Here is a 27079-nt window from a genome sequence, read left to right as displayed (position 1 = left end):
GGAGCATTAGCAACTAAGGCCATATTGCTCCGGGATATGTGGTGGTCATTCTCTGACCTTTCCGCATCCTACGTATTTGGTGGTGACGGGCTCGAACCCCGGTCTAATCAAGAAGCGTGTGCTACGCACTGCTGCTCCTTCCCACCTGGCTATGGAGGCGCCTTCCATTTTCATGAGCCATCAAAAAATAAAAGCACAACCTATTGTGCTTTTTTTGGGTGGCTCAAGTTTGGTGACCTCTGTTGGTACAAATGGAATTACATTTCCATGTCATAGCCACACATCCATGTCTCAGCACCAGTAATAATGCAATCAATGAAATTTATGTACTCATTTCCACCCTTCTTTTCAGCTACTCACACTACCCTTTGCCTGTAGACCAAGCCTCTTTATGTGGCTTAAAATAATTTCACACACACAGAGAGAGAGAGAGAGAGGGGGGGGGGACCATTTATCCAGCTACCCAGTAACAGGAAACCAATAAAGTGAAATATTTAAAAAGCTTATATTATCAATATTTTTGCTCACAATCGTAGTGTTTTTAATAACTTTTATATTAACTTAGTCATGTATACATATACTATATATACAGAGCTATAGTGAAGACAGGTCAATCGGGGCACGTGCCCAGGACACAATCTTGTAAGTGGGCACCAAATGGAAATTTTATTATACACTATTTTATAGATAACTAAAAGAAAATTTGTCTGAGAATTTGCAATCGCTTCCCATTTAATTTAATATAAACTAAAAATATTCATCTGCTATTAGGAAACAACTGACTGATAACACGCACCGGCAATATCAAACATGACTGAAAGAAAAAGAAACTGCTTTAAAAGTCCTAAAAATATTAATACAAAAGTTATTTTTAAAAAATTCTTATGTACTGTAGTTTTTAACCCTGTTCACTTATACCCGGTCATTATGTCAAGAAGGCCTTTCTCTGGGTGGTAAAACTACCAAAAGGAAGTGAGTGTCTCTAAACATTAAGGATAAGGTGGAGTTACTAAAATGTCTGGACAAAGGTGCATCAGTCAAGTTTTTGTGTGATGAGTATGGTATTGGTTCATCTACCATCTATGATTTAATGAAACAAAGAAAAACTTAATTTTATGGTGATAGTGATTTACCAGAATTAATGGAACTCAGGAAGATTATGCCAGACAAACAATGTAGAAATAGACAGTGTTAATGGAATGGATCCGATAGCGCTGAAGCAAAAAATACCCTCTCAATCGTTCTATTATCGGAGCCCAGGCAAAACCTTTCCATGAGCAGTTAGGCATAACAGCATCCTGCGAGTATACATCAGGCTGGTAGGCAAAATTTAAGAAATGTAATGTTCTTCGTATCTTCACAGTGTGTGGTGAAAAAGCATCAGCTGATTATGATGCTGTAGAGGCATATTTGGGCGAGTTTGCAAAATTAATTGATGATAACCAGTTTACTGCAGAGCAGGTGTATAATGCTGACGAGAAAAACTGTTGTTGCACCCGAGGAATCAGCACCCAGTGGGTTTGCTTTTTTTTTTTTTTTTTTTAGGAGCATTAGCAACTAAGGCCATATTGCTCCGGGATATGTGGTGGTCATTCCCTGACCTTTCCGCATCCTCCGTATTTGGTGGTGACGGGCTCGAACCCCGGTCTAATCAAGAAGTGTGTGCTACGTACTGCTGCTCCTTCCCACCTGGCTACGGAGGCGACCCCAGTGGATTTAAAGACTCAAAAAAAAAAAAAAAAAAAAAAAAAAAGGGTAACAGTTTTAGGCTGTGCAAATGCTGCAGGAATCACATAAAATGAAACTGCTTGTTATTAATAAAAGCAAAAATCCAAGAGCTTTCAAAGGAGTGAGCAACTTTCCAGTTATTTACAAGGCAAACAAACGACCAGGGATTACCAAACCAACCTTCCTTGATTGGTTTGAAAACCATTTTGTTTTTTTTTTTTTGATTTGGTAGTTGTTGGCGCATCGGCTTCTGTGGCCATATTGCACCTCCCAAGGTTTTTGCAGTACTTTGATCCAAGCCCGAGGCGGGAATCGAACCCGCGACCTTTGGGTTGCCGGGCAGGTACTTTACCCACTCAGCTAGCCCGGTCGGCAAACCATTTTGTACCAGAGGCAGAAGCACATTGTACATCTGCAGGGCTTCCCAGTGACAGCAAGATAATGTTAATTCTTAATAATTGTGCAGCACATCCTAACACACAGTTTCTTAACAAAGATAATGTGTTTGCCGTATATCTGCCACCTAACTGTACATCGTTGATCCAGCAAATGGATCAAGGGATACCGAGGTGATTCAAGGCAATCTAAATGAATGAATTCATACATAGAATGCAACAAGGGTGTTGGAATAAAGACATTTCAAAAAGATTTTAATATCAAGGATACAATCTGAATTGCTGAAAAAGCCTGGGACAGGGTTGATGAAGACACTTAAAAACATGGTTGGCATAATTTATGGAAAGAATCAGTCTTTGATGATGATCATGAACATAATATCATTGGACTTAGGGTGTCAAGAAAGAAGAAAATTGTCGATGACTTGATGAATTTTGCTAAAGGTTTGTCATGTCCTGAGGCCCAGCTGTTGGATTATGATGCAGTGGAAAAGTGCCTCCATATTGATGACACTCCAGTTACATTCTCGTCCAATTCTGGCTTACAAAGCTAAAATTTTCTGGAATTAAGATCCAGAAGTATGGAATTAAGAGATGTGTAAATGAATGTAGAGGATATTACTGATTCAGGAAAAATAAATAAATAAATAAATAACAAGGTTTTTTTTTATTATTTTTTTAAATTCTGGTTTTATTTTTGTCAATAATTTTACTTTAATGATAAGCAATCAAATCAAAATAAGAAGGAGTTAATATTTATATGATTTTTACAAAACTTTAAAATTTCGTAAACATACTCCACAGAATCTCTCTCTTTTGAAAGATCCCTAAAGGGAGCCCACACACACATTCTGGAAACTCACGATTGAAAGGGTTAATCAATGTTACATAGAATATTCATGTATATTATATTGTATTAATGCAATTAATTTCTACAGCAAAATTCACTGAGTTCTATTTATATTTCTATTACACAAAATTATTTATTTATTTTTTTTAATTTCCATCTTATGCAGTTTAAAGTAGAATTACTTTTGCCATAGCCATAACAATATTTTAGAAGGAAAAAAATTGAACTTTACAATCATGCTCACCTTGAATATAAAACACATGCAAACCAGATGACAAGTCCAACAATACTCTGAGCATCGAATGTCCCCTTATTGCGTACATTAAATATATCAGGTTTGCATTTGTTATCCTCCCCTGTAAAATAACATCTTTTTACTCACCACATAAAAGGAACATATACAAATACATACATTTTTATATACTCACATTTGTGTTAGATTTTTTTATTCTCAGACATACCCAAGATTAATTTTCTGCTAAGAGTAAAGAATTTATTTTCCAAATTTAGGAAAAATTTAAAGAGAAAAAATTACTTATAAACAAAAATACAAAATAAAAAATTAGAAATTTTGCTTTACACCCTTACCACTGGCATTGTTCAGAGCAGACCAAGTGAGATACATAACATAAAGAGTGACTACTGAAGACTGTAGAAGTCCTGATCGAGGTTGTGCTAGAATACAAAATTGCATTAAGTTATTTTCCACATATTATAAGATGTTTCATTATACGAACTGCCACACAATCAACTATTAACCATAACATTTCATTAATTATGTATAATATTAAAACAAATTAATTTTTTCCTTCAAAGAATTTATATGTAAATATATGAATAAAGTAATATATTTATCAGTATCAAAAAAAATTATAGTTATTTATATTTTTCCCAAGCTATCCACTCCAACAACATGAGGCAGGATTGCCGGACTGGATGAAAAATCAAAGTGGACTACATATGATATATTTCTAAATCAACAGCATTTTTTGGACAAATTTAATTCCGTTTTATGCTCAATTTTACAATATTTTGCTATTCTTTTTGTTGAAATAAATAAAAACAGAACTGTGAGTCAAAATAATACGACCACCTAATTTAGCAGCATGCTGGTAGGTTAGGTGGTTATGATAACTGCTTGCACCCAGTATGGCATCAACTTCATGTGACCGCAGAAGATGTCCTCAGGTATCCAGGGCCAGCTGAACAGAAAGTGTTCCAGAGTTGAGCAATGGAGTGAGGCACTAGTGTAGACTGGTGAATGCTGCATTTCACTGCATCTCACAAATGTCTGATGAGGTAGATGTTGGGAGAATTTGGTCGCCAGGGGAGCACACAAAATGCCTGGACATGATCCTTGTACCATTCCTGCACAACGATAGTGCCTCATGACACATGGTGCTGTCTTGTTGATAGGGTCCAGTGCCATTTGGATACACAGTCATGATGTAGGACAAAACGTGGTCTGAAATAATGCCAAGGTAGGTTGTGTTCAACGGGAATGACAAGACCAGGTGATTTCCATAAAGCATTCCACAAACCATGATACCATTGCCGCCAGCATCCTGTTTTCACCTAACTGTACAGTTTGGTTGCAGCTGTTCACCTGCTCGGCATTGAATATGCACCCATTCATTGGCATGATGGAACTGAACCTTGATTCATCAGACTATGCGACTCTTTTTCATTTGTCTAATGTCCAGGAAAGGTGCTTCAGTGCCCACTGCAGGAGGTGTTGATGACAGTCGGTCAACGTGGGCACATGAACAGGTCGCCTACTCCACAGGCTTATCTACAAGAGCACCCACTGGATGGTGTACTCCGAAACATTTCTCTGTGCATCCTGGTTGTAGTCTGCTGTTACATAAGGGATCATGAGCCACCTGTTGTCCTGGACAGCACATGCCATCACCATCATTCACCGGTGGTCTTCCCATCCCAGCATGTTGAACGGTTTTTGGGGAAGTGTAGACGCTGTCCCCGTGTCCATTTCTTCCTCCGCAAAGAGTTCCAAGACTGATTCGTCTGGTACCTCATTCTCTACATCCATTGTTTCTGGTATTACGGGTGACTCTTCCGAACTTTTTAGCTTTTCTTTACCACTTGGTTTTGGTAGTGGTGGAGCACTAGGAGGTACGGATATAGGAGTGGCAGCCAATTGGGTTTTTTTGGTGGGCTTTTGTGAATTCAATAAATAGCGTGCAATTGGAGTGAATGACTCTCTTGGTGGTATGGTCATCTCAGTTTGTGTACCGATAGTGCACTTCGCAGAAACCTGGGCATATGAAAGTTTCCCACTATTTATTGGTTGGATACGTTTTCTGGCCTCTGGGTAGGAGATATTCAGCTCTGTTTTCAGTTTTTGGATTTCTTTTTCATCCTTCCACCGCTGGCATGCTCTAGAGTAGGTGGGGTGCTCTTCTTGGCAAATGACACAGATCGGTTTTGAAGCTGAACATTCCTTGCTCTCGTGGTCTTTAACACCACATTGAGCACAGGCAGGGTTACCACGACAAGATGTTTGTGAGTGGCCGTATTTTTGGCATCTAAAACACCTCAGTGGGTTTGGGATATAAATCCTTACTGGGCAGTTTAGATAGCCTGCCTTGATGGAACTTGGAGGCCGTGGGGTGCTGAACGTGAGGATAAGAACTCGGGTAGGGACGAGATTCCCATCCTTTCGTATCGATATTCTCTTGACAGCTGTCACTCCTTGGTTCATTTCAGAGCAATTTCTTCTTTGGAGACATGAAGAAGGTCCCACTCTGATATAACACCTCGTGAAGAATTCAGAGTTTTGTGAGGGATTACGGTGATAGGTATTCCCCCTATGGATGTAGAGTTTATGATTTTTGCCGCTTGTTTTGTGGTAGAAGCTTCGACCAAAAGGTCGCCAGAATGCAGTCTTTTTACAGATTTAGGTGACCCTGCCAACCCTTCTAATCCTTTCTGGATAAAGAAGGGTGACATATTTCCAATTGACTGCTCTCCGGTGGAATGGAGAATGTGGAAAAGCGGTGTCACTGATGGTGGTGGTGGTGTATCCTCAGTCCTGGCTCTTTTTGCAGAGGTGTTTTCTGCATCATCATCTCGATTAGGTAGGGGCCTTGTTGGGGCCCCAGAAGAAATAGGAATTAAATTACTCATATGAGTAAGATAAAAATTTCAGATGCCCTCAGTACTTCACCCACCACGGAGCCCTACGAGGGGACGCCCACTCGTGAACTAGTTCGCTTAGGAGCACCATACCCATGTTTCAAATAAGCCTTTGATCCCATCCCAGGACCAAAGGGAGGGAGACTCATTGGAACGCAGTTGACCCTAGCAGTAAGAACCACCCGCCGATTGATCCCAGTCGGGCCGGGCCGGGACCACCCGTCTTGTCGAAGCAGGGGCCAAAGTGGTATATTAAGGCTGGGCCCCTCAACCACCAGGATCCCCTTTCCGAATTCCACAGGTCGCGGCGCACGGCTGCACATGCCAAATTCCAATGATGTAACCCTGGAACCAAGGTATGGGCGTTAGATCCCAGTGATGCTAATCTGGAAAACCAACAGCATCACTGGGAGGTCCCCTTACCACGTACAGGTGCCCACGTTGAGGGGCCTCCACAGGGCAAAGTGGGGAAACAGTGGATCCCCATAGGGGCCCAATGGCTAAATGGCCAGAAGAACAATGGTACACAACACTATACATATACGCAGCCCATACACTTTTAAACCTCCGGCCTTGAGGGGTTCCCCCATCTCCCTGAGGATGGAGATGGGGGAACCCCTGGTGCCATCAGACAACTAACATTCACAATGGCAATTATGCGGAAATAGGGGAAACCCCTGGTGCCGTGAGACCCTAAACACATTTTACACTTCACCAGTGAAAAGTTAGCCTATGTGCACCAGGGGTCCTAGTTCTTGCCAACCAAATACGCTCCATATTAAGCAGCCACCACCACCTTCATGGATAGTAGGCACCACGATGGGTTTAGGGAGTCTTGTTGCTTGTGCCACACATGAAAGTGTTCACCAGTGCATTTCACCAGATATTTAGACTCATCTGACCAGAACTCTCGTTTCCAGCCCTCCGGTGTCCAACCAGAGTATCATTGTTCACCACAGCATTCGCTGATGATGATGATCAATGGTGAGGAGAAGGTATCCCCTTGTGTCATCTGCTGTGGAATCCCATATGTCTGAGTATGCGGTGCATCATCAATTGGGTTGTTGTTCTTGCAATCCCCATATTGTATTGCGATGTCAACTGTAGCACAGTGACCTGCCACTGAGCCCATAAAATGTGGGCCACCCTTCGCTCACCATAAACATACACCTTGTGCAGTCATTTACAGTTCTGTTGGCAGGAGGGGTTTGACCCGTTCAACACCATTCTTTATGCACCTTAACCGGAGTGGGCCATGAACAACCAATAAGATATGCTGTTTCCGAATGAAAATGCCTGATGTACGAGTTCCCACAATCATGCTCTGAAATTCCACGATATCTTGACTACATCCCATAACTGCTACTTTATCACTTTGATTTGCATGACCAGATGCAACTTGCCACTGCTCTAACATACAAAGCTCTTTAGTTTTTTTTTACCATGGGCTATGCAGCATAGTCCATTACAAATGGGGTTTTTCATAATTTAGTGATCGCTGAATGTATATGCTAAAATATATATATAATTATTCTTGTTCTTGATATAATGATATGTATATATCATTATATCAAGAATAATGACAGACATTGTAATGACAGACATTATAATTTCTTAAATGTATATGGTTGCTGATGGTCAGCATTCTAAACACCTGTGAGTTTTCAAATACAAACCTGCAACACCAAATAAACCATGTCTTGGTGTACTCTCATTTAGCTAGGATACCTTATATGCATATGTTTAATATTTCTGTTATGCCATTTCATTTATATTTACTAATAAAACAGTTCCTACATACCTTCCTGTATCTTAGGTAGTATCGAAAGGATGGAGAACACAAGGCATAGAATCAAGTTGATGCTGACAACAGACTTCTGTACACTACACCCACCCTAAATATACAAAAAGTGCAAAAAAAAACTAATTACATTGCAGATGCAGTGAAAAATGAAGAAATGAGTGCGATAATTTTCAATGATTATTATATTCATTAATTATACTGGCAATAGACATTTAAAGTGGAAACTGTTATAACGTAGCCTGGTCATGATTTGAGTATATTAGATCAACTCATGTTTTAATCAATTATTCTTAGTTCCTTTTTTTTTTTTTTTTTTGCACATAGTTACAAACAAAAAAATAAAATAAAATAAAATCTTACATGTAATAATTCTCAGTGATACATATACATAAACCACTATGTATAAAGATTTTTCTTAACTGAATAGTACTAAGTATACTCTCAACATTACATGTCTGCTAATGATATTAAGTGAAAATGAGTTATCAAGTCATCATCATTCCGCTATTACAAGGGTCGACGTATGAAGCCTCACCACCATGCCCTGTCCGTGTACTTCTCTCCATCGTTGATTTCACTCCAGTTTCCTCCTCTCTTAATGACATCGGACTTTATCATGTCTTGCCATCTCATTCTTGGTCTCCCCCTTGGTCTTTTGTCCCTTAATTGTAAATCAAATGTTCTTCTTGGCAAACACCTCTCAATCATCCTCTTGACATGTCCAAACCATTTCAAACAGGACCTTTGAAACCTATTCTGGAGTTTTTCAACCTGAATTCTCTCCCTAATCACATCATTCCTGATTTTGTCGTGTCTTGTCTTTCCGGCTATGGTCCTCACAAATCTCATTTCTGCCCCCTGAATTCTGCTAATATCTTTTTTCCTTATAGTACAAGTTTCAGATGCATACGTCAGAATTGGTATGTAATAAGCCTGATAGATAGCCTTCTTACGCTTCAGTGGTATGTTCCTGTTCCAGTAAGAGTTATCAAGTATTGTTTATAATAAAAAAAGGAGAAATTTACAATAAACTTTTGTGATGTTGTCCTTCACAAATATAATCCCAATATAACACATGCAATAATCTTACCACTCTGAACATTAGCTACTTGACAAGTGCACACGACTGAATGTCAGTCATCTGGGAATACCATATATTACTCTCCCCTGTCCCACTTTGTATCTTTCCATGATAATTTCTTTGTGAAAATAAACTGCCTTTAAATTATGACATTAAAGCTGAAAAGGGCAGGTAGCATAAATTAAATTCTCAATAAACAAACTGACTATTTTTTCATTATTAGTATATTAGAAGAGATCTCTACAGGTTATGGAATATACTTGAAAAGCAAAAGTAAAAATTTTTGCAGATGTTGTCGAATTGGCATCTGCAAAATCAGGTCTCCTCTTAAAAACATCAGTACTTAAACAAATATATATATATTTTTTATTATAGCCTTAGTAAAATAGGTACATGCTATTTAATCGGATATTATATTAGTTATATTGGTAGAGGCCGAAAATGTGAAAAACCGAATCTATTCATGTATAAATATACGAACATATGTAATTTAACATGCTGACCAAAATATACCTGTAGATCAAATCGCCCATGTAACACTATAATAGTCCATACCAGCCTCCGTGGCCAAACTTAGTAAAGAATACTAATTAGCAATACAATGTAATTATTAAATAATACCAATTGTTAATTATAGGTAACAGGATACATTGAAAGGGACTTTATACAGAGCTAATCCTCTCAATATATCCCACTCATAATTAACTTAGCTATTTGTTTCTGTTATCATCTGCCTGTTTAACATGGTCAAATATATAATATTAAAAAAGTTTAGTGGTTAAGTAGTTAGGTAGTAATTTAGTGGTAAACAGGCAGGATGACATTTAGCCCGACAGATAGGTACAACACAGCTAGAAAACTTGAAGAAGCAAAATATCTAGAAAGAAGAGAAAAAGAGAACAAATATCCATCTATAGATGGATATTTGAGGATATTAGAGTTTACATAGGTAAATATTAGAGTTTATATTAGAGATGGATATTAGAGTTTACATAGGTAAAGGACTCTTTTCTGTTTTTCTTTGTATCCTTTGCCAAGGATTTCTCATAATCTGCCTTTGCCTGCCTAATCTCCTTTGTGACTTGGTTACAGACCAGCTTATATCTATCATAGGCTTCCATGTCACCCATTAATTTGTATGTATCCCATGCATTTTTCTTCTCTGTCATATGTCTCATTAGTTCATCTGACATCCATTTAGGCCCAAAACCTTGAACAATATTTCTTAGTTGGTATGTTAGTGACCCCATGTAAGAAACCAGAAAAGGTTTAGGAAATAATCAAAATTATATTATGCTAGCTGCCATACATGTCACAAGTTTGAAACTAAGTTACAGAAATAGTAAAAATTAAATTTAAACAAATTAAATTAAATTAAATTTATGAATGTATAAAGGGAGTAGGTACTAAACACATGGAGTAGTACTACAGGATAGAAAGGAATAAATAAATTTTATTTATTTATTCCTTTATTTATACAGCTTGAAAACGTATTTGTATTGGGAGCTAGCATGGCATGAAAGTGGAAACCAAAAAATAACTCTACATACGTGCAGGAATGCTGTTCAGCAGAGGCAGACTGGTATGGAGTAGCATTAGTCTCTGTGGTTGTTTTTACAGATTTCTACATCATCATCATGAATGGGACCCTGACTGTATGTGGGTATAAAAGATGAGATCTTGTGACCCACAGTGTTCTTCCCTATGCTGGTGCTGTAAGTGAAAAGTTCGTTTTGATGCATGACAAATTGACAATGCTCACTCCTACATGGCACAGCTGGTGAACAGTACGTTGAAAGATGACGGTATCCTCCATATAGCTATATATGCCATATAAGCTACCTGCTTCCCTGACCCGAATCTCATTGAGCATAACTGGGAACATCCTCGAAAGACATATCACCCCTTGTCCAGAATGTCCAGTGACACTAAATTAGTTGGAAATAGCACTTTTACAAGAGTGGCATCTGACTCTCCAACAATTCATTGATATCTTGATTTCACTGATGCATTGCTAGTGTAAAATACGAGGGAGGGAGATCAAAAAAGATTTGTATTCATCCAGAAGTAGTTTTGATAGAAAGTTTTTTTTTTTATAGTTTTTTTTTTGTTTGATACCTTGAAAGCTCTATAGCAATGCACAAATTTTGGTTTTGATCTGAAAATTCTTTTTTTTTCTTTTCTTTGCAACGCTAAATGAAGTGTCACAATGGATAAAGTGGAATACAGATCAGTGATCTGGTTCCTCTTTCTGCAAGGAAAAACAACCAACAAAGAAATGGTCACTGTTTATGGAGAAGACTGCCCAGGTTACAGTGTTTGCACATTGGCATAAACAATTCAAATGTGGAAGAACCTTTCAAATGTGGGTGGATGGGATCTATCCAGTTATATTAAAGGAGGCAGCAAAGGAAGTAAACAAACCCTTAGCCATAATTATGAGAGCTTCCTTGGACTCAGGGGAGGTACCCATAGCCTGGAAATGTGCAAATGTGACCCCAATTCACAAAGGAGGATCAAAGGCTGACACAAGTAATTATAGACCTGTGAGCTTAACTTCTGTTCCAGGAAAATTAATGGAGGCACTGGTTAAAGAAGCACTGCAGGATCATTTAGACAAGACTTCAGTTATAGCTCAGACACAGCATGGTTTTGTTAAGGGGAAGTCTTGTCTGACCAACTTGATTGGATACTATGATGCAGTCACAAAAGAACTGGATGCAGGGAATAACTTTGATATTATATACTTGGATCTTAGAAAGGCTTTTGATACTGTTGCACATGGAAGACTGCTACACAAATTGGAGCAGTGTGACATTGGAGGCAAATTGCTGCTATGGATAAAGGGGTGGTTGAGGGGGAGAAGACAGAGAGTGGTAATCAATGGACACTGCTCATCGTGGACTAATGTTATTAGTGGAGTCCCTCAGGGCTCAGTGTTGGGTCCATTATTGTTTTCTGTATTTATAAATGATATTAATGATGGTATATCAAGCTTAATGTCCAAGTTTGCAGATGATACAAAGGTTGGCAGGGTTGTCAAGGACACTACTGACACTATGCTGCTGCAACAGGATCTGGAAAGGTTGAGCAGATGGGCTGAGAGGTGGCAAATGAAGTTTAACATTGACAAATGTAAAGTACTACACATGGGAAACAGCAACCCCAGAGCAACGTATCAACTCTGTGGTACTACACTGACAGTGGTAGAGAATGAAAGGGACTTGGGGGTGGTTGTGCAGGCAAATATGAAGTTCTCTGAGCAGTGCAGACGGGCTGCAAGAGTAGCTCATGGAGTATTGTCAATGATATACAGGAATTTTTCCAGCAGGGATAAGAAGGTGATTATTCCATTGTATAAGGCAATGGTCAGGCCACACCTAGAGTACTGTATACAGGTCTGGAGGCCTCATTTCAAGAAGGATGTAGAGCTGCTGGAACGAGTACAAAGAAGGGCAACAAGATTAGTGAATGGAACAAAGGGGTGCTCTTACGAAGAAAGGCTTAAGTTTTGCAAATTACAGTGTCTGGAGACTAGGCACCAGCGAGGTGATCTGATAGAGGTGTATAAAGCCTTGAATGGTTTAAGCATGCTCAATGCTGATGGGATTCTTCCTCTAGCTCAGAAAAATCACCTGAGAGGGCATAAATTCAAATTGAGGAAAGACAGATGTAGGATAGACGTGCGGAAATTTGCCTTTAGCCAGCAGGTGGTTGGTTGGTGGAACAGACTTCCATCCCTTGTGGTGGAGGTTGATAGCCTAAATAAGTTTAAGGCTCAGCTGGACAGGTATTTTGAACGAACAGAGGGGTGAAGTGGAAGTGGGTTTTTTTTTTTTTTTTAGCTGATGCTGCATAAGCTTGCTTTCTTGCATCAAATGCCTCTGCTAATGCTAACCTCAGTGCATGATAAAGAAATCTCAGGACAACCAGCAACTGCTGATGAGTAAAGTGTCTGCTAGATGGGTTGACAAGACTACTGACCCCTTACCAGAAGAAGGAAAGAGCACAATGTGCACATGAAGTGTTGTTGATGTGTTAGGAAAAGCAAGAGTTTTTTCACAGCTAATCACCATGGATGAAACTTGGATTCATCACCATGATCCCTAAACTAAACAAATGTCAAAACAATGGAAGCATGTAGAATCACCCCTTCCCCCCAAAAGCAAAGGTGCAACCAAGTGCTGGCAAGGTGCTGTCAGTGTTTTTGGGAACAGTTTGGTGCAATACCAACCGATTACCTTCAAAAGGGCTGTGCTTGATGGCAAAATATCATTTCGACCTCCTCATAAAGCTACACGCTGCCATAAAAGAAAAGGGATAGGGAAAGCTGTCAAAAGGTGTGTGCCTGTTCCATGGTAATGCCTCTGTGCATTCCTCACATGCTGCAGTGAGGTGTACCCACAACTGTGAGTTTTAAATATTGCCACATTCTGCTTACTCCCCCCGACCTTGCACACTTGGATTTCTTCCTGCCCCAAAGTCTTTTCTTCATGGAAAACACTTTGCTACTGATGACGAGGTGATTTCTGCTTGGGTTGTGGTTTGAAGGACAATCAGAGGACTTCTACAAAGCTGGCCTGATGAAATGTATTGAGAGGTGGCAAACAAAAAAAGTGCCATTTTGTTCAGTGACTATGATGAAAAAGTGTAATACATGGTGTTTGTTTCAACCTTCTATCACAAATACTTCTGAGAATACAATTTTTTGAACCCCCTCTCATATATCTGCTGGAGACCATATGTTTGTTTGACCATTTTCAACAACACTGATCAGAATACTTAGCTTCAACTACATCATGAGGTACTTATTTCATTACATTTACATAAATGTCATTTGTGCATGCTGTGATCTTTAATTGTTTTGAGCAGTGTATTCATATAATTACAAACCAAATGTTTCTGAAAATTTGGGTTCCTTCATTAGTGACTTTACACAAAATGAATACATTACAATTGACAGGCAAAAACTTATACCATCTTATACATAAAAGACCTACAAAGTCCTACATAAGGACAAAACAAGAACACTCATCAGTTATACAGTTCTGTGAACAAAGAACTTAGAACCCCCAAACATCTTACATCAGTTTAAAATGAAATTTATAAAAATTATCCTAATATTTAATCAATATCCCCATGAAATTTACTGAATTAATAATAACATGCATCATAGATACCATCAACAACTTTTATCTACAGGATGAAGTTTCCTCAGACCTGCCAGAGTTCAGCTTTAATTATTAGCATATTAGTAAAAATATACGATGTGAATGAACACTTCTCAGGTAACAAAAATCTTCAACTTCAAAAAGTTCTTATACCCCACCTTCCCCACCCCAAAAAAAAAAATGAAAGATGTTTACACAGATTGTACCTGTGGGATGTATTATGTATGATTGACCTTGCTCAAGTTAAAAATAAGATTGAGGCACATATAAAGCACACTAAAAGAGGTAATAACCAACCACACCACACAATTAGGGAAGACCATAGCTTTAATATAACTAATCTCAAAGTCCAGAATATCATATTACAAGAGGAGAGACTTTATGGAACCCTGTCACATTCAAAAGTATTTCAACAAGAATTTCCAACCTAGAACTGCTTACTCTATTCAATAAGAAACAGGTTATCAATCACACAAATAGATGCTTTTCTCCATGTAATAAGCCAGATAGCCCTTCCCAACACCAGTTACAAAATACTAGGCAAGCCCCTTCCCTATCCATCCTTCCACTTGGATGCTTAGTGCAACTAGTGGTGAAGAGGGCATGGAAAGGGCAAAAATACATCCAGTCACTCTCTGGATGCATCCTTGCAAACACAAGGTCTTTCTCCTCTAACCACACCACCTAAATGTTCAGTGTGGCAAGCAGTGAAGAAAATTTTACAAGGATGCATCCAGATACCCACCTGTTTCAGGGACTAATGACAGTCATCGTAAAACAGGTGGGTATATGGGATGTGTTAGGGTAACTAATAATAAGGATAGGTACATGTATACTTGCATATATACCAATGCTAGAAGTATAGTAAATAAATTTCAAGAATTTGAAGTGTTGGTCAAGACATCAAAGGCGGATATTGTTTGGATAGCAGAGACGTGGTGTCACACAGATATAAGGAATGCAGAACTGGAATTTGGGGAGTACAATGTATACAGAAAGAATAGGAAGGGAGGAGGTCTTATTCTGTTAATTAAGAAAAACATAAAATCAAAAGAAGTGCATCCAGTTGATATATATGAACAGTGCACTGTTGAGTCAGCTTGGTGTGACATAAGCACTGCGAAAGCAAAAATAAGAGTAGGAGTGTGTTATAGGCCTAATGACTCGAATGAGTAACATGAACAATTGTACAGAGAAATAGAGTGGGCTAGTAAAACAGAATGTCTTATAATGGGGGATTTTAACTTCCTAGATATTGAATGGAACTTGTGGGTTGGTCACACACATTAGTAAGACTTGTGTGGATTTATTGGATGATTGTTTTCTGCAGCAGCATATTCAAGAGACAACTAGAGAGGGTAATACTCTTGATCTGGTTATCATCAGTGATCATTCGTGTATTAAGAATATGCAGATAAAGGAACCACTAGGTGGCAGTGATCACAGTGTACTGATGTGGGATTTACTTAAAGATATAATTATCATCGGGGGTAAAGGAAAGGGTTTTTGCTTCTGTAAAGGTGAGTACAGTGGTCTCAACTGACGATGTTACCAACAGTAAATTCTAAGTGGGAAGCATTCAAGGAATTAATCGTGGATGCTACTAAAAGTTTCATACCTATTAAGAAATATTGTTCAAGGTTTAGGCCTAAATGGTTATCAAATGAACTAATGAGACTCGTGACAGAGAAGAAAAATGCATGGGATGCATATAAATTATCAAGTGACTCAGAAGCCTATGGCAGATATAAGCTAGTCTGTAATAAGGTCACAAAGGAGGTTAGGCAGGCGAAGGCAGATTACAAGAAATCTTTGGCAAAAGATGCTAAGAAAAACAGCAAGGATTTCTTTACTTATATAAACTCTAAAAGGAAGGGGATGAATCTGATTGGTCCACTTGACATCGATGGTTCGACTGTTAATGATCCTACTCAGATAGCAAAAAAAAAAAAAAAAGAGTATTTTGCATCTACATTCACACATGAGGAGTTATTAAGGTTCGAAAATGGCAGAAGGTTATCAAATTGTAGCTGGGTGCTTAATGATTTTGTAAGAACTGAGAGCAAAGTGGAGGAGAAATTGTTGAAGTTAAACATAAGAAAGGCACCTGGGGTGGATAAGATCTATTCAGTTATATTAAAGGAGGCAGCAAAGCAACTAAGCAAACCCTTAGCCATAATTATGCGAGCATCCTTGGACTCAGGGGAGGTCCCCATGGATTGGAGATGTGCAAATTTATCCAAAATTCACAAAGGAGGATCGAAGGGTGACATGAGTAATTACAGACCAGTTAGTTTAACTTCTGTTCTGGGTAAAATAATGGAGTCACTGGTTAAAGATGCATTGCAGGATCATCTAGACAAGACTGCAGCAATATTTCAGACACACCATGGGTTTGTTAAGGGAAAGTCTTGTCTGTCAAATTTGATAGGATATTATGATGTGGTTACAAAGGAACTGGATGCAAAAAATAATTTTGATATCATATATTTGGATTTCAGGAAAGCTTTTGACACTGTTGCACATGGAAGACTATTGTACAAATTGGAACAGAATCGTATTAAGGGTAAGTTGCTACAATGGATAAAAGGATGGTTGAGTGGGAGAAGACAGAGGGTGGTAATTAATGGGTGCTGCTCTTCGTGGACTAATTTTATTAGTGGAGTTGCACAGGGTTCAGTGTTGGATCCTCTGTTGTTTTGTACCATCATCAGTATCAATGATATTGATGAAGGTATATCAGGCTTAGTGTCGAAGTTTGCAGATGATACAAAGGTTGGCAGGGTTGTTAATGACAGTAATGGCAGTGTGCTACTGTAACAGGATCTAGATAATTTGGGCAGATGGGCTAAGAAGTGGCAACTGAAGTTTAACCTTGACAAATGCAAAGTACTGCATATGGGTAGAAGTAACCCCAGAAAAATGTACCAACTGTGTGGTACTACCCTTAAGGTTGTAGAAAATGAAAAATACCTGGGAGTAATTGTGCAGTCAGATATGAAGTTTTCTGAGCAATGCAGACAGGCTGCCAGGGCAGGTCATGGGGTTTTGTCAATGATATATAGGAATTTTGCTAGCAGGGAAAAGGAGGTGATTGTCCCTCTGTATAAGGCAATGGTCAGGCCATGACTTGAGTACTGCATACAGGTATGGAGGCCTCATTTTAGGAAGGATGTAGATTTACTTGAGTGTGTACAGAGAAGGGCAACAAGATTGGTGAGGGGAATGAAGGGATCCTCTTACCAAGAGAGGCTTAAATTCTGCAAATTGCAGTGGCTGGAGACTAGGCACCTGTGCGGTGATCTGATTGAGGTGTAAAAGGCCTTGAATGGATTGAGCACGCTGAATTCTGATGGGATCCTTCCACTTGTTCAGCTTACATCAAACCTAAGGGGGCATAAATTCAAATTAAGAAAAGACAGAGGTAGAATAGATGTGCAGAAATTTGCCTTTAGCGAGCGGGTGGTTAATTGCTGGAACAAACTTCCATCTGTCATTGTGGAAGTCGATAGGTTGAATAAATTTAAGGAGTAACTGGACAGGCATTTGGAGGGAATGGTGTGATTTATTTTATTTATTTTTTTTTTTGCTAATGCTGCATAAGCTCATACACTTGCTTTCTTGCATCACATGCCACTCCTACATACAGCAAACAACTTCATGGGATTTTTTCAATGATACACTGGAACTTTGATAGGGATAAGGAGGTGATTATCCCGTTGTACAAGGCAACGGTTAGGCCACAACTTGAGTATTGCATACAGGTCTGGAGACCTCATTTTAGAATGGATGTAGATTTGCTGAAATGGCTGCAGAGAAGGACAACAAGTTTAATAAAGGGGGAAACAAAAGGGTGGTCTTAACAAAAGAGGCTTCAGTTCTGCAAACTGCAGTGTCTGGAGACTAGGCACTTGTAAAATAATCTGACTGAGGTTCTAAAGTTTTGAATGGATTGAGGAAGTTCAATGCTGATGACATTCTTCCTCTTGCTCAGACTGCACATGTGAGGGGGCACAAATTCAAATTGCCAAAGGACTGTTCAGGATAGATGTATAGAAGTTTTCCTTCAGCCAGTGGGTTGTCAAATGATGGAGCAAAGTTCCATCTGTTGTTGTGGGTGTGGATAGTTTGAATAAATTCAAGGAAGAACTAGACAAATTATGGGAAGGGATGATAAGGAAAGGTGGGTTTTTTTTTGGCTGAAGCTTTATAAACTTGCTTTCTTGCATCATGTGTCACTACTAATACTAACTCACATTCACCAGACCAATCAGAAATCAAGGCCAAGGATCTATTTTCTTTGCTCATAGGACTGCAGAAACCAGTGACCATTTCCTATCTGCATTGTCTTTATGTAGTACTGTATTAACATCATATAAGTATTCACAAATCTATTGTAAACTTTTAATTTTATGTAAGGTTACCAAAAAAACAAGCCACAGTGTTATGAAATATTGTTCATCTCAACATTATCTACAATGTAGTTCAACTACTGATGATGCTGCTCAGGTAGCTGACAAACTGAAGGAGGATTTTGTTTCTATATTCACACATGAATTATTCAGGGAAGGGAATGCCAGAAGTTTATCAAATTCTAGCAGGGAGCTAAATGATTTTGTAGTAACTGAAAGTAAAGTGGAGGACAAATTGTTGAAGTTAAACAGCAGAAAGTTGAAGGAAGGTGCCTGGGGTGGATGTGATATATCCAGTTATATTAAAGGAGGCAGCAAAGGAAGTAATCAAATCCTTAGCCATAATTATGAGAGCTTCCTTAGATTCAGGGGACTCCAGGTCCCCATGGACTGGAGATATGTGTCCCCAATTCACAAAGGGGGAGTGGGGGATCAAAGGGTAACAGGAGTAATTACAGACCTGTTAGTTTAACTTGTGTTCTAAGAAAATTAATGGAGGCACTGCAGGATCATCTAGATGCAGTAATAATTCAGACATGGCATGGGTTTCTTAAGGGGAAGTCTTGTCTGACCAATTCGGATGGATACTATGATGTGGTCACAAAGGAACTGGATGCAAAAAATAATTTTGATATCATATACTTGGGTTTCAGGAAAGCTTTTGATACTGTTGCACATGGAAGATTACTGCACAAATTGGAGCAGTATGGCATTAAGGGCAAGTTGCTACAATGGATAAAAGGATGGTTGAGTGGCAGAAGATAGAGAGTGGTAATCATTGGACACTGCTCTTTGTGAACTAATGTTATTGGTGGAGTCCCCCAGGATTCGGTGTTGGGCCCATTGCTGTTTTCTGTATTTATTAATGATATTGATGATGGTATATCAGGCTTAATGTCCAATTTTGCATATGATATGAAGGTTGGCAATGATACTAATGACACTACACTATTGCAACAGGATCTAGAAACGTTCAGCAGATGGGTGAGAGGTGGCAACTGAAATTTAACACTGACAAATGTAAAGTACTGCATACGGGCAGCAGTAACCCCAGAGTAACATATCAACTGTGTGATATTAGGTAGTGGGAGAACGAAAAAGACCTTGGGGTAATTTTGTGCAGTCAGATATGAAGTTTTCTGAGCAGTGCAGACAGTCTGCAAGAGTTGCTCATGGTGTCTTGTCAATGATATACAGGAATTTTTCTAGCGGGGATAAGGAGGTGATTATCCCCTTTTATAAGGCAAACCTTAAGTACTGTATACAGGTCTGGAGGCTTCATTTTAGGAAGGATGTAGAGCTGCTGGAACGAGCAATGAAATTGGTGAATGGAAGAAAGGGTTGCTATTACAAAGAGAGGCTTAAGTTCTGGAAACTGCATTGTCTGGAGACTAGGCACCTGTGAGGTGATCTGACTGAGGTGTATACGGCCTTGAATGATTTGAGCAAGCTCAATGCTGGCAGGATTCTTCCTCTTGCCAAGATTAATCACCATAAATTCAAATTGAGGAAAGAGTTGTAGAATAGAGTGTGGAAATTTGCCTTTAGCCAGCAGGTGGTTGATTTCTGGAACAAACTTCCATCTATCATTGTGGAAGTTGATAGCTTAAATAAATTCAAGGCTGAACTAGAGAAACATTTGCAGTGAATGGATAGGTGAAATGGGAAGGGTTTTTTTTGCCTCTACTAATGCTAACTATTCCATACTGGATAAGAGCATTTTACAAAATAAGCTGACTTAAAATGGTGCAGGACCCAGTATTTTAAATGTTTTTTGGCATGATTAATGATTGACTTAGATTCATGCAAGTAACAAATATTTCAAAATGGAATCATTCAACTTGAGTAACCAGAAATATATCATAACTAAAGATGAATATATTATCTACACTAGATAACTTTTATACTAGTATGTAAAATAACTATTACTTACACCACCAGCATTTCCATAGTAAATATAAAACAAAACAACTGCAGTAATGGCCAAGGCATAGTTAAGAAATGTAAAGAACACCAGGGCTGAAATAAAAATTCTGTATTTGTAGAATCACTTAATTATTAATTGTAAAAATACACATCAGAACAATTTTTCTAAGCATTTATATGATCAAAATTCTACGTTATATTCTTCCAAACACAACATGCAATTTTAAAAAAGCACAGTTTAGAAGAAAGCAATGCACCTTGAAATCAATACTTTGAGATTAAATAATATATATATATTTTTTTTTTTTTTTTTTTTTAACTAAAATAGAAAAGAATAGAGAATTTATCTACATGTGATTTAAAAAAAAAATGGCATGACATGAATACTGCAAATGAAGCAGTCAGTGCATTTGACATGTTCCTTGACCATGTTGATCATATGGATTTCATACCACGAATCTGCAGTATTTCATTATTGGTTCTCACTGCAACACGTGCACCACCAGGCAGGGATGAATGGCCAATTTCAAAAACATGGTAGTGGTCATAATATTTTAACTAGACTTTACTGACTGGAGGTGGTCATAATGTTTTAACTATACTTTATTGACTGGAGGTGGTCATAATGTTTTAATTATACTTTATTGACTGGAGGTGGTCATAATGTTTTAACTAGACAATATGACTTTATTGCTTCCAGAGGCAAACTATAAGATAGCTATTCCAACTAAAGTTATCCAAGATATTGCTTGGTTGTGGAAGCACAACTGTAACACTGACATTCTGCTATATAAATATACTGACATCAGAATGATGTGGAGAGTAAAAGCCAATATTTAATATATATTAGAGACAAGGAAGATGTAATGTTGCAAAATCATCAGATTATATTTGCAGGAAATGTGGAGCTTATAAGCAGACTTTAAAAAAATAATAGTAAACAAAGATTACTTACCTATAAGAGAGCATTAAAATTCCATCACATTTTATCTGAAAACAAGATAAGTTTTAAGATAAAAAGTTACTAGTATTCCAAGGTTACCGGTTTTGGATTTTTCGGCTTTTCTAACAATAAATGGCACAGTGTAACCAAGTATGAATTATAAAAGTGTTCATAAAAATAAGGCAGAGAAAAAAAACAAAGGATGTAATTAAATTTGCTTACATGTTTTTTCCCACTAAGTGTAAATATAATACACAGTAATATTTCATAGCGCTCCTCTGTGACTTACAATTTCACAACTGTTATATTTTTTCTCCTTCAATACTTCAGCCTATTTATCCATCAATACAATACATTCATTGCATCCAGTTCGGTGGAGAATTTAATCTATTTGCAATAGTTTCAAAAATATATGCATATTTCCACATTCAATTTCTGTCTCAGAGATGCTTCAGTGCCAACATCTACCATCACGGATTGGGATTATGCTTGTGTATAACTGTTAATAATATTTCATATAAATGGAATCGTCAAAAAAAAAAAAAAAAAAAAAAAAAGGAACTATTAAGATAAATGACACAAATATATATAAAGACACTTTTATACCAAATGGATTGGAAAGGCAAAATAGGTTTTTATTAATACTTGTATCATTTAAAATCATTTTATAACATTTAGCAATAGTATCCTGTGAGTGAGGCTTTCTTAATGAGTTCCAATGAAGTCTGATGACAGGATTCAGAAAGAATCCTTTAGTATCAATAATGTGCTCATAAATGATAAGTATCAATAAAAATTTTTTTCCTCCCAATCCACGTGGTATAAAGTGTCTTTATATGTATATTTATTTTTATATATTCACATAGTTTATAGTTTTATCTTAATTGAATAGCAACCATACATCATCATTTCCTAACCATACTGAATCTGTTAATTGTCTAAAATCAGGGCACCACTGTGAATCATTGTGGGCTGAAAATAATTTATCGAGTCTAAGTAAGCAGCCAAGTGGTGTATGGGAGCAAAACTTCCAATTAAACACACAACAAAAGTTATGTACCTTAAATGCCAAACACTGAGTTACATTTAACTTACAAAGCAAAACAGTAAAAGTTGTGGAGATTATATGTCAACACAAGTACTTAATAACCTGAAGACTGTACACAATCAATTTTTGTCTGGGTAATATTCTTTGGCCCCTCCAGTGACAGAGGCTAACATTCAGACAACAAGGGTTGGGCTAGTGCTCACATTAGAGATGACACTATTATCCATAAGTCGATCTAAATTACTAACATTGCTTTATACAAATAGTATCACCAAAAAAGGATGTCTGCTATTTTACTAAAACTCAGGGTTCTATTGTGACAGCTATTTACTACTACCCACCTAATTTACCCATCCACTTTATACAACAAAATGAGCAATTGAGCAAAATCTGGAGAAAAAACTTACAATTAAACACACAAAACAGATTATCTACCACTAACCCCATGGCACCTCCGTAGCCAAGTAGGCAGGAGCAGCAGTGTGTAACACACGCTTCTTGATTAGACCGGGGTTCGAGCCTGTGCCCCAAAAAATACGGAGGATGCTGAAAGGTCAGGGAATGACGATCGCATATCCCCAGAGCAATATGGCCTTAGTTGCTAATGCTCCTAAAAATCAAAACAACAAAACAACTAACCCCATTAATGCTTAACAGCTGCTTTCAAACTTTACTACTAGAAAAGTAGTAAAATGTTCCAAAGACAGAAAGTGAACACATAAATGCATGCAATTTTCTAATTATTTCAAGGCGGGCATTGAAATATAACTGTGTAACCTTTACTAGTCTATTAGCAGCTGTTATATATTTGATGGCAGAAGGTAGAAGGATGAGATCAGTGAACTTTTGGGTGTGACATTTTGCAATGCCGCTCATATAGCACATAATCAATGCAGTTGGAGGAATTTGGTGGTGGCCACAACAGCTCCTCAGGGAACTATGTGACTGGAAGAAGAAGATATATTTGATAGTTACTACTTCATATTCAAAACTCTCTCCTCTATGCCTGACTACAGTATTTTTTAGCGCCAGCTTTCTGACTATCATATATCAGCAGTACAGCTCCAGTAGTTATGCCAAATTCTTCTATGCATTTCCTGAGAAATATTAACATTTAGCAAGGCTATGATCTCAAAAAAAAAAAATAAAAATTTTTAAAAAAAAGAGGGTCAAGGGAAACAAATGCCAATAAAAAAATTAAAAACATAGCAAATTTCATTTCTGATATATGAAACATAAAAATAATGAAGTCCATCAAGTCCTTTTATAAGTAAAATAACTTTTCTTTTTATAATCTGAGCTGGCCACATGTGGTCAGAGTGATTCACAAGGTAGAGAGAACAGAAGAATCACCTTATTTAGCAGTCATATGAATCTAAACCACAGTCAACTGAAATGTGTGTGTGTGTACTACCATACCCTTGAGTTTGACTACCTGGCTACAATGGCCATCTTCTATTCCAATGTCATTACTTTTTTTGTTCTTTTCATATGTTCACTTTCAGCACTTACTGAATGTTTAATGGCCATAAAAAATGATAAAATCACTGTTAGTTTACAACAACAATGGCAATTTTATGAAATATTTTACCATTGTTGGTAAACCAATATAGTAAATTTATGAAAAAAATTATGAGAAATTCCAAAATATGCCTGGAATAATAAGTATTAGTCAAAAACACAAAATTCTACAGAGGCAGCAACATATACACAAAAATCACTGATTGAAAAGTGTGTTATTGAGAGAGGGAAACAAGCATAAATTCTACACTTTTCTTCTTGGCGATAGACTTGTATTCCTATACAACACATACTAGATCTCCCTCCACCCCTCATGATCTACAGCAGGCAGGAGAAATAATTTCCAGGTTCCTTTAAGAAATAGTACACAAAAAAGGAAAAAAACAGTGTGGACTAAAAAAAAATTTTGTGCTTATGTCTGCCATCACAATGAAAAAAAAAAAAATAATAATAATAATAATCTGGCAGAAAATAGCACTAATCGGAATAACAATCCAGCATCTAATTCATAAAAAATGATTTGACAATACTCACCTAGAATTTGATTAAAAATTTTTAAAATTTCTGAGGTTGTGGACAGCCAGGTTTGAAGTGTACTATGTTGTCAATAAGTTAATAAAGAGTTATGAAAAACAGTTCATCTCACATAAAAAAAAAAAAAAAAAAAAATGCCCTTTCCACAAGATACAAGGGCAAGGGAGAAATAATGGTTCCATCGTTTATAAATGATGCAACACTCAAGCCATTTATAGATTATTTATAAAGTGAAACCTAAAAACGATGAGGGACAGGAATAATACCTGCATTATAAGCTAAGCACATTATACTGAAATGTACATCACAAAAGGTCAGTGAATTTACAATCACTCCTTTATGTTAGGCAACTGTTACAAACACACAAATATTGCATAACTACATTATCATTTAATGATAGTGCTGTGCATTACTATTTTTAACTATATCCTCGACCCACCTCTCTGTTAATGGGTCTCTGATACGATGCCAAGCTATAGTAGTACACCAATGAGTCAAAAAATTATGATCATCGAGTCGTTATGCAAATCGAAGAAACTGCAGGTGAACTAAGGCGAGTGCGCGGGTCAGGACACGGTATAAAAAAACACCTGATACTGAGCTCCATTAATCAGTGTTTTACTCGTGTTTTTCAGATGGAAAAGGCAACAGACTTAAGAGAGTCTGACAAAGGCCAAATTATAATGATCAGACAACTGGGTCAGAGCATATACGAAATGGCATGGCTGGTGGGATGCTCACGGTCAGCCATGGTTAGTACCTACCGAAAGTGGTCTGAGGAGGGAAAATCCACGAACTGCCGGAGAGGTGTTGGATGACCACAGTCATCAATGCTCGAGGTGAGTGAAGGCTCTCCCGGATGGTATGTGGCAACAAAAGGGCGACTGTGGTGCAACTCGCCAATAATTGGAATGTTGGTGATGGGAGTAATGTGTCACAACATACAGTACATTGAACCGTGCTGAAAATGGGGCTGCTCAAGCTAACCACGGTTCATTGGCGACAGCGCCTACAATGGGCAAGTGTTGAAACTGGACCTTGAATGATTGGAAGAAGGTCGTCTGGTCCAATGAATCAAGTTTCCTGTTGCACCATATGCATGGCCGGGTACGTGTGTGTCGTTTACTTTGGGAAGTGATGGTGCCTGAATGCACATTGGGATGAAAACAAGTGTCATGCTTTGGGTAATGTTCTGCCGGGATACCCTGGATCCAGTCATCCATGTGCCGGGCACTCTGATGTCTACCACCTACCTAAACATCATTGCTGACCAGGTACACCCTTTCATGGCAACGGTCTTCCCCACTGGCGGTGCCATCTTTCAGCAGGATAATGCGCCATGCCACACTGCCCGGATTGTTCGAGACTGGTTCGCGGAACATGAGAAAGACTTACAGGTATTGCCCTGGCCTCCAAATTCCCCAGACATCAATCACATTGAGCATCTGTGGTTTGTGTTGGAACAGCAACTCCGATCTGTGGCAGCTCAATCATGTACCTTACAGGAATTAAAGAATTTGCTGGTTAAAGTGTTGGTACTAGATACCACAAGACACATTTAGAAATCTTGTAGCATCCATGCCTCACTGGGTACGAGCTGTTTTGGCTGCACGTGGAGGACCATTAGCATTAGTAAAGGCAAATTAGCATTAGTAGAGGCATATGATGCAAAAAAGCAAGCTTATGCAGCATCAGCCGGAAAAAAAAAAAAAAAAAAAAACACATTTCCATTTCACCCCTCCGTTTGTTCGAAATACCTGTCCAGCTGAGCCTTAAATTTTATTTAGGCTATCAACTTCCACAACAAGGGATGGAAGTCTGTTCCACCAACCAACTACCTGCTGGCTAAACGCAAATTTCTGCACATCTATCCTACATCTGTCTTTCCTCAATCTGAATTTATGCCCTCTCAGGTGATTATTCTGAGCAAGAGAAAGAATCCCATCGGCATTGAGCATGCTCAAACCATGATACAAGAAAGCACATGATGCAAGAAAGCAAGCTTACAGCATCAGCCAAAAAAAAAAAATTCTAACTTCACCCATCCACTCGCTCCAAATATTTGTCTAGTTCTGCCTCAAATCTATTTAAGCTATCAACTTCTACAAAGACAGATGGAAGTTTGTTCCAGGAATTAACCACATGCTGGCTAAAGGCAAACTTCCGCACATCTATCCTACAATTGTCTTTCCTCAATTTAAATTTATGCCCTCTCAGGCGATTATTCTGAGTAAGAGGAAAGATCCAATCAGCACTGAGCATGCTCAAACCATTCAAGGCTTTATACACCTCAATCAGATCACCTCGTAGGTGCCTAGTCTCCAGACACTGTAATTTGCAAAACTGAAGCCTTTCTTTGTAAGAGCAACCCTTTGTTCCATTCACCAATCTTGTTGCCCTTCTCTGCACTCGCTCCAGCAGCTATCCTTCCTAAAATGAGGCCTCTAGATCCGTATACAGTACTCAATGTGTCGGCTGACCAACATCATATTAGGTAGGTGGTCATAATG

The 27079-nt window shown here is 38.1% G+C and overlaps 1 protein-coding gene across 2 annotated transcripts in view; it reads right to left on the bottom strand.

The window, feature by feature from the left end:
• The window catches only part of Serinc (serine incorporator TMS1), a 144163-nt gene that overhangs the window by 50556 nt on the left and 66528 nt on the right, over positions 1-27079 (bottom strand). For both annotated transcript variants that reach the window (XM_090388955.1, XM_090388954.1), the window contains exons 6-9: positions 20531-20616; positions 7931-8024; positions 3562-3648; positions 3218-3329 (exon numbers count right to left, since the gene is read on the bottom strand). In XM_090388955.1, the coding sequence (XP_090245081.1) occupies positions 3218-3329; positions 3562-3648; positions 7931-8024; positions 20531-20616 (379 nt within the window). The remainder of the gene's footprint in view (positions 1-3217; positions 3330-3561; positions 3649-7930; positions 8025-20530; positions 20617-27079) is intronic.

The sequence above is a fragment of the Mastigoproctus giganteus genome, chromosome 14, assembly GCF_048544385.1.
Source record: "Mastigoproctus giganteus isolate SK-2022 chromosome 14, ASM4854438v1, whole genome shotgun sequence".
In the NCBI taxonomy this organism is placed as follows: domain Eukaryota; kingdom Metazoa; phylum Arthropoda; class Arachnida; order Uropygi; family Thelyphonidae; genus Mastigoproctus; species Mastigoproctus giganteus.
Note: the sequence above shows the minus strand (reverse complement) of the source record. Positions and strands in the feature narration are given on the sequence as shown.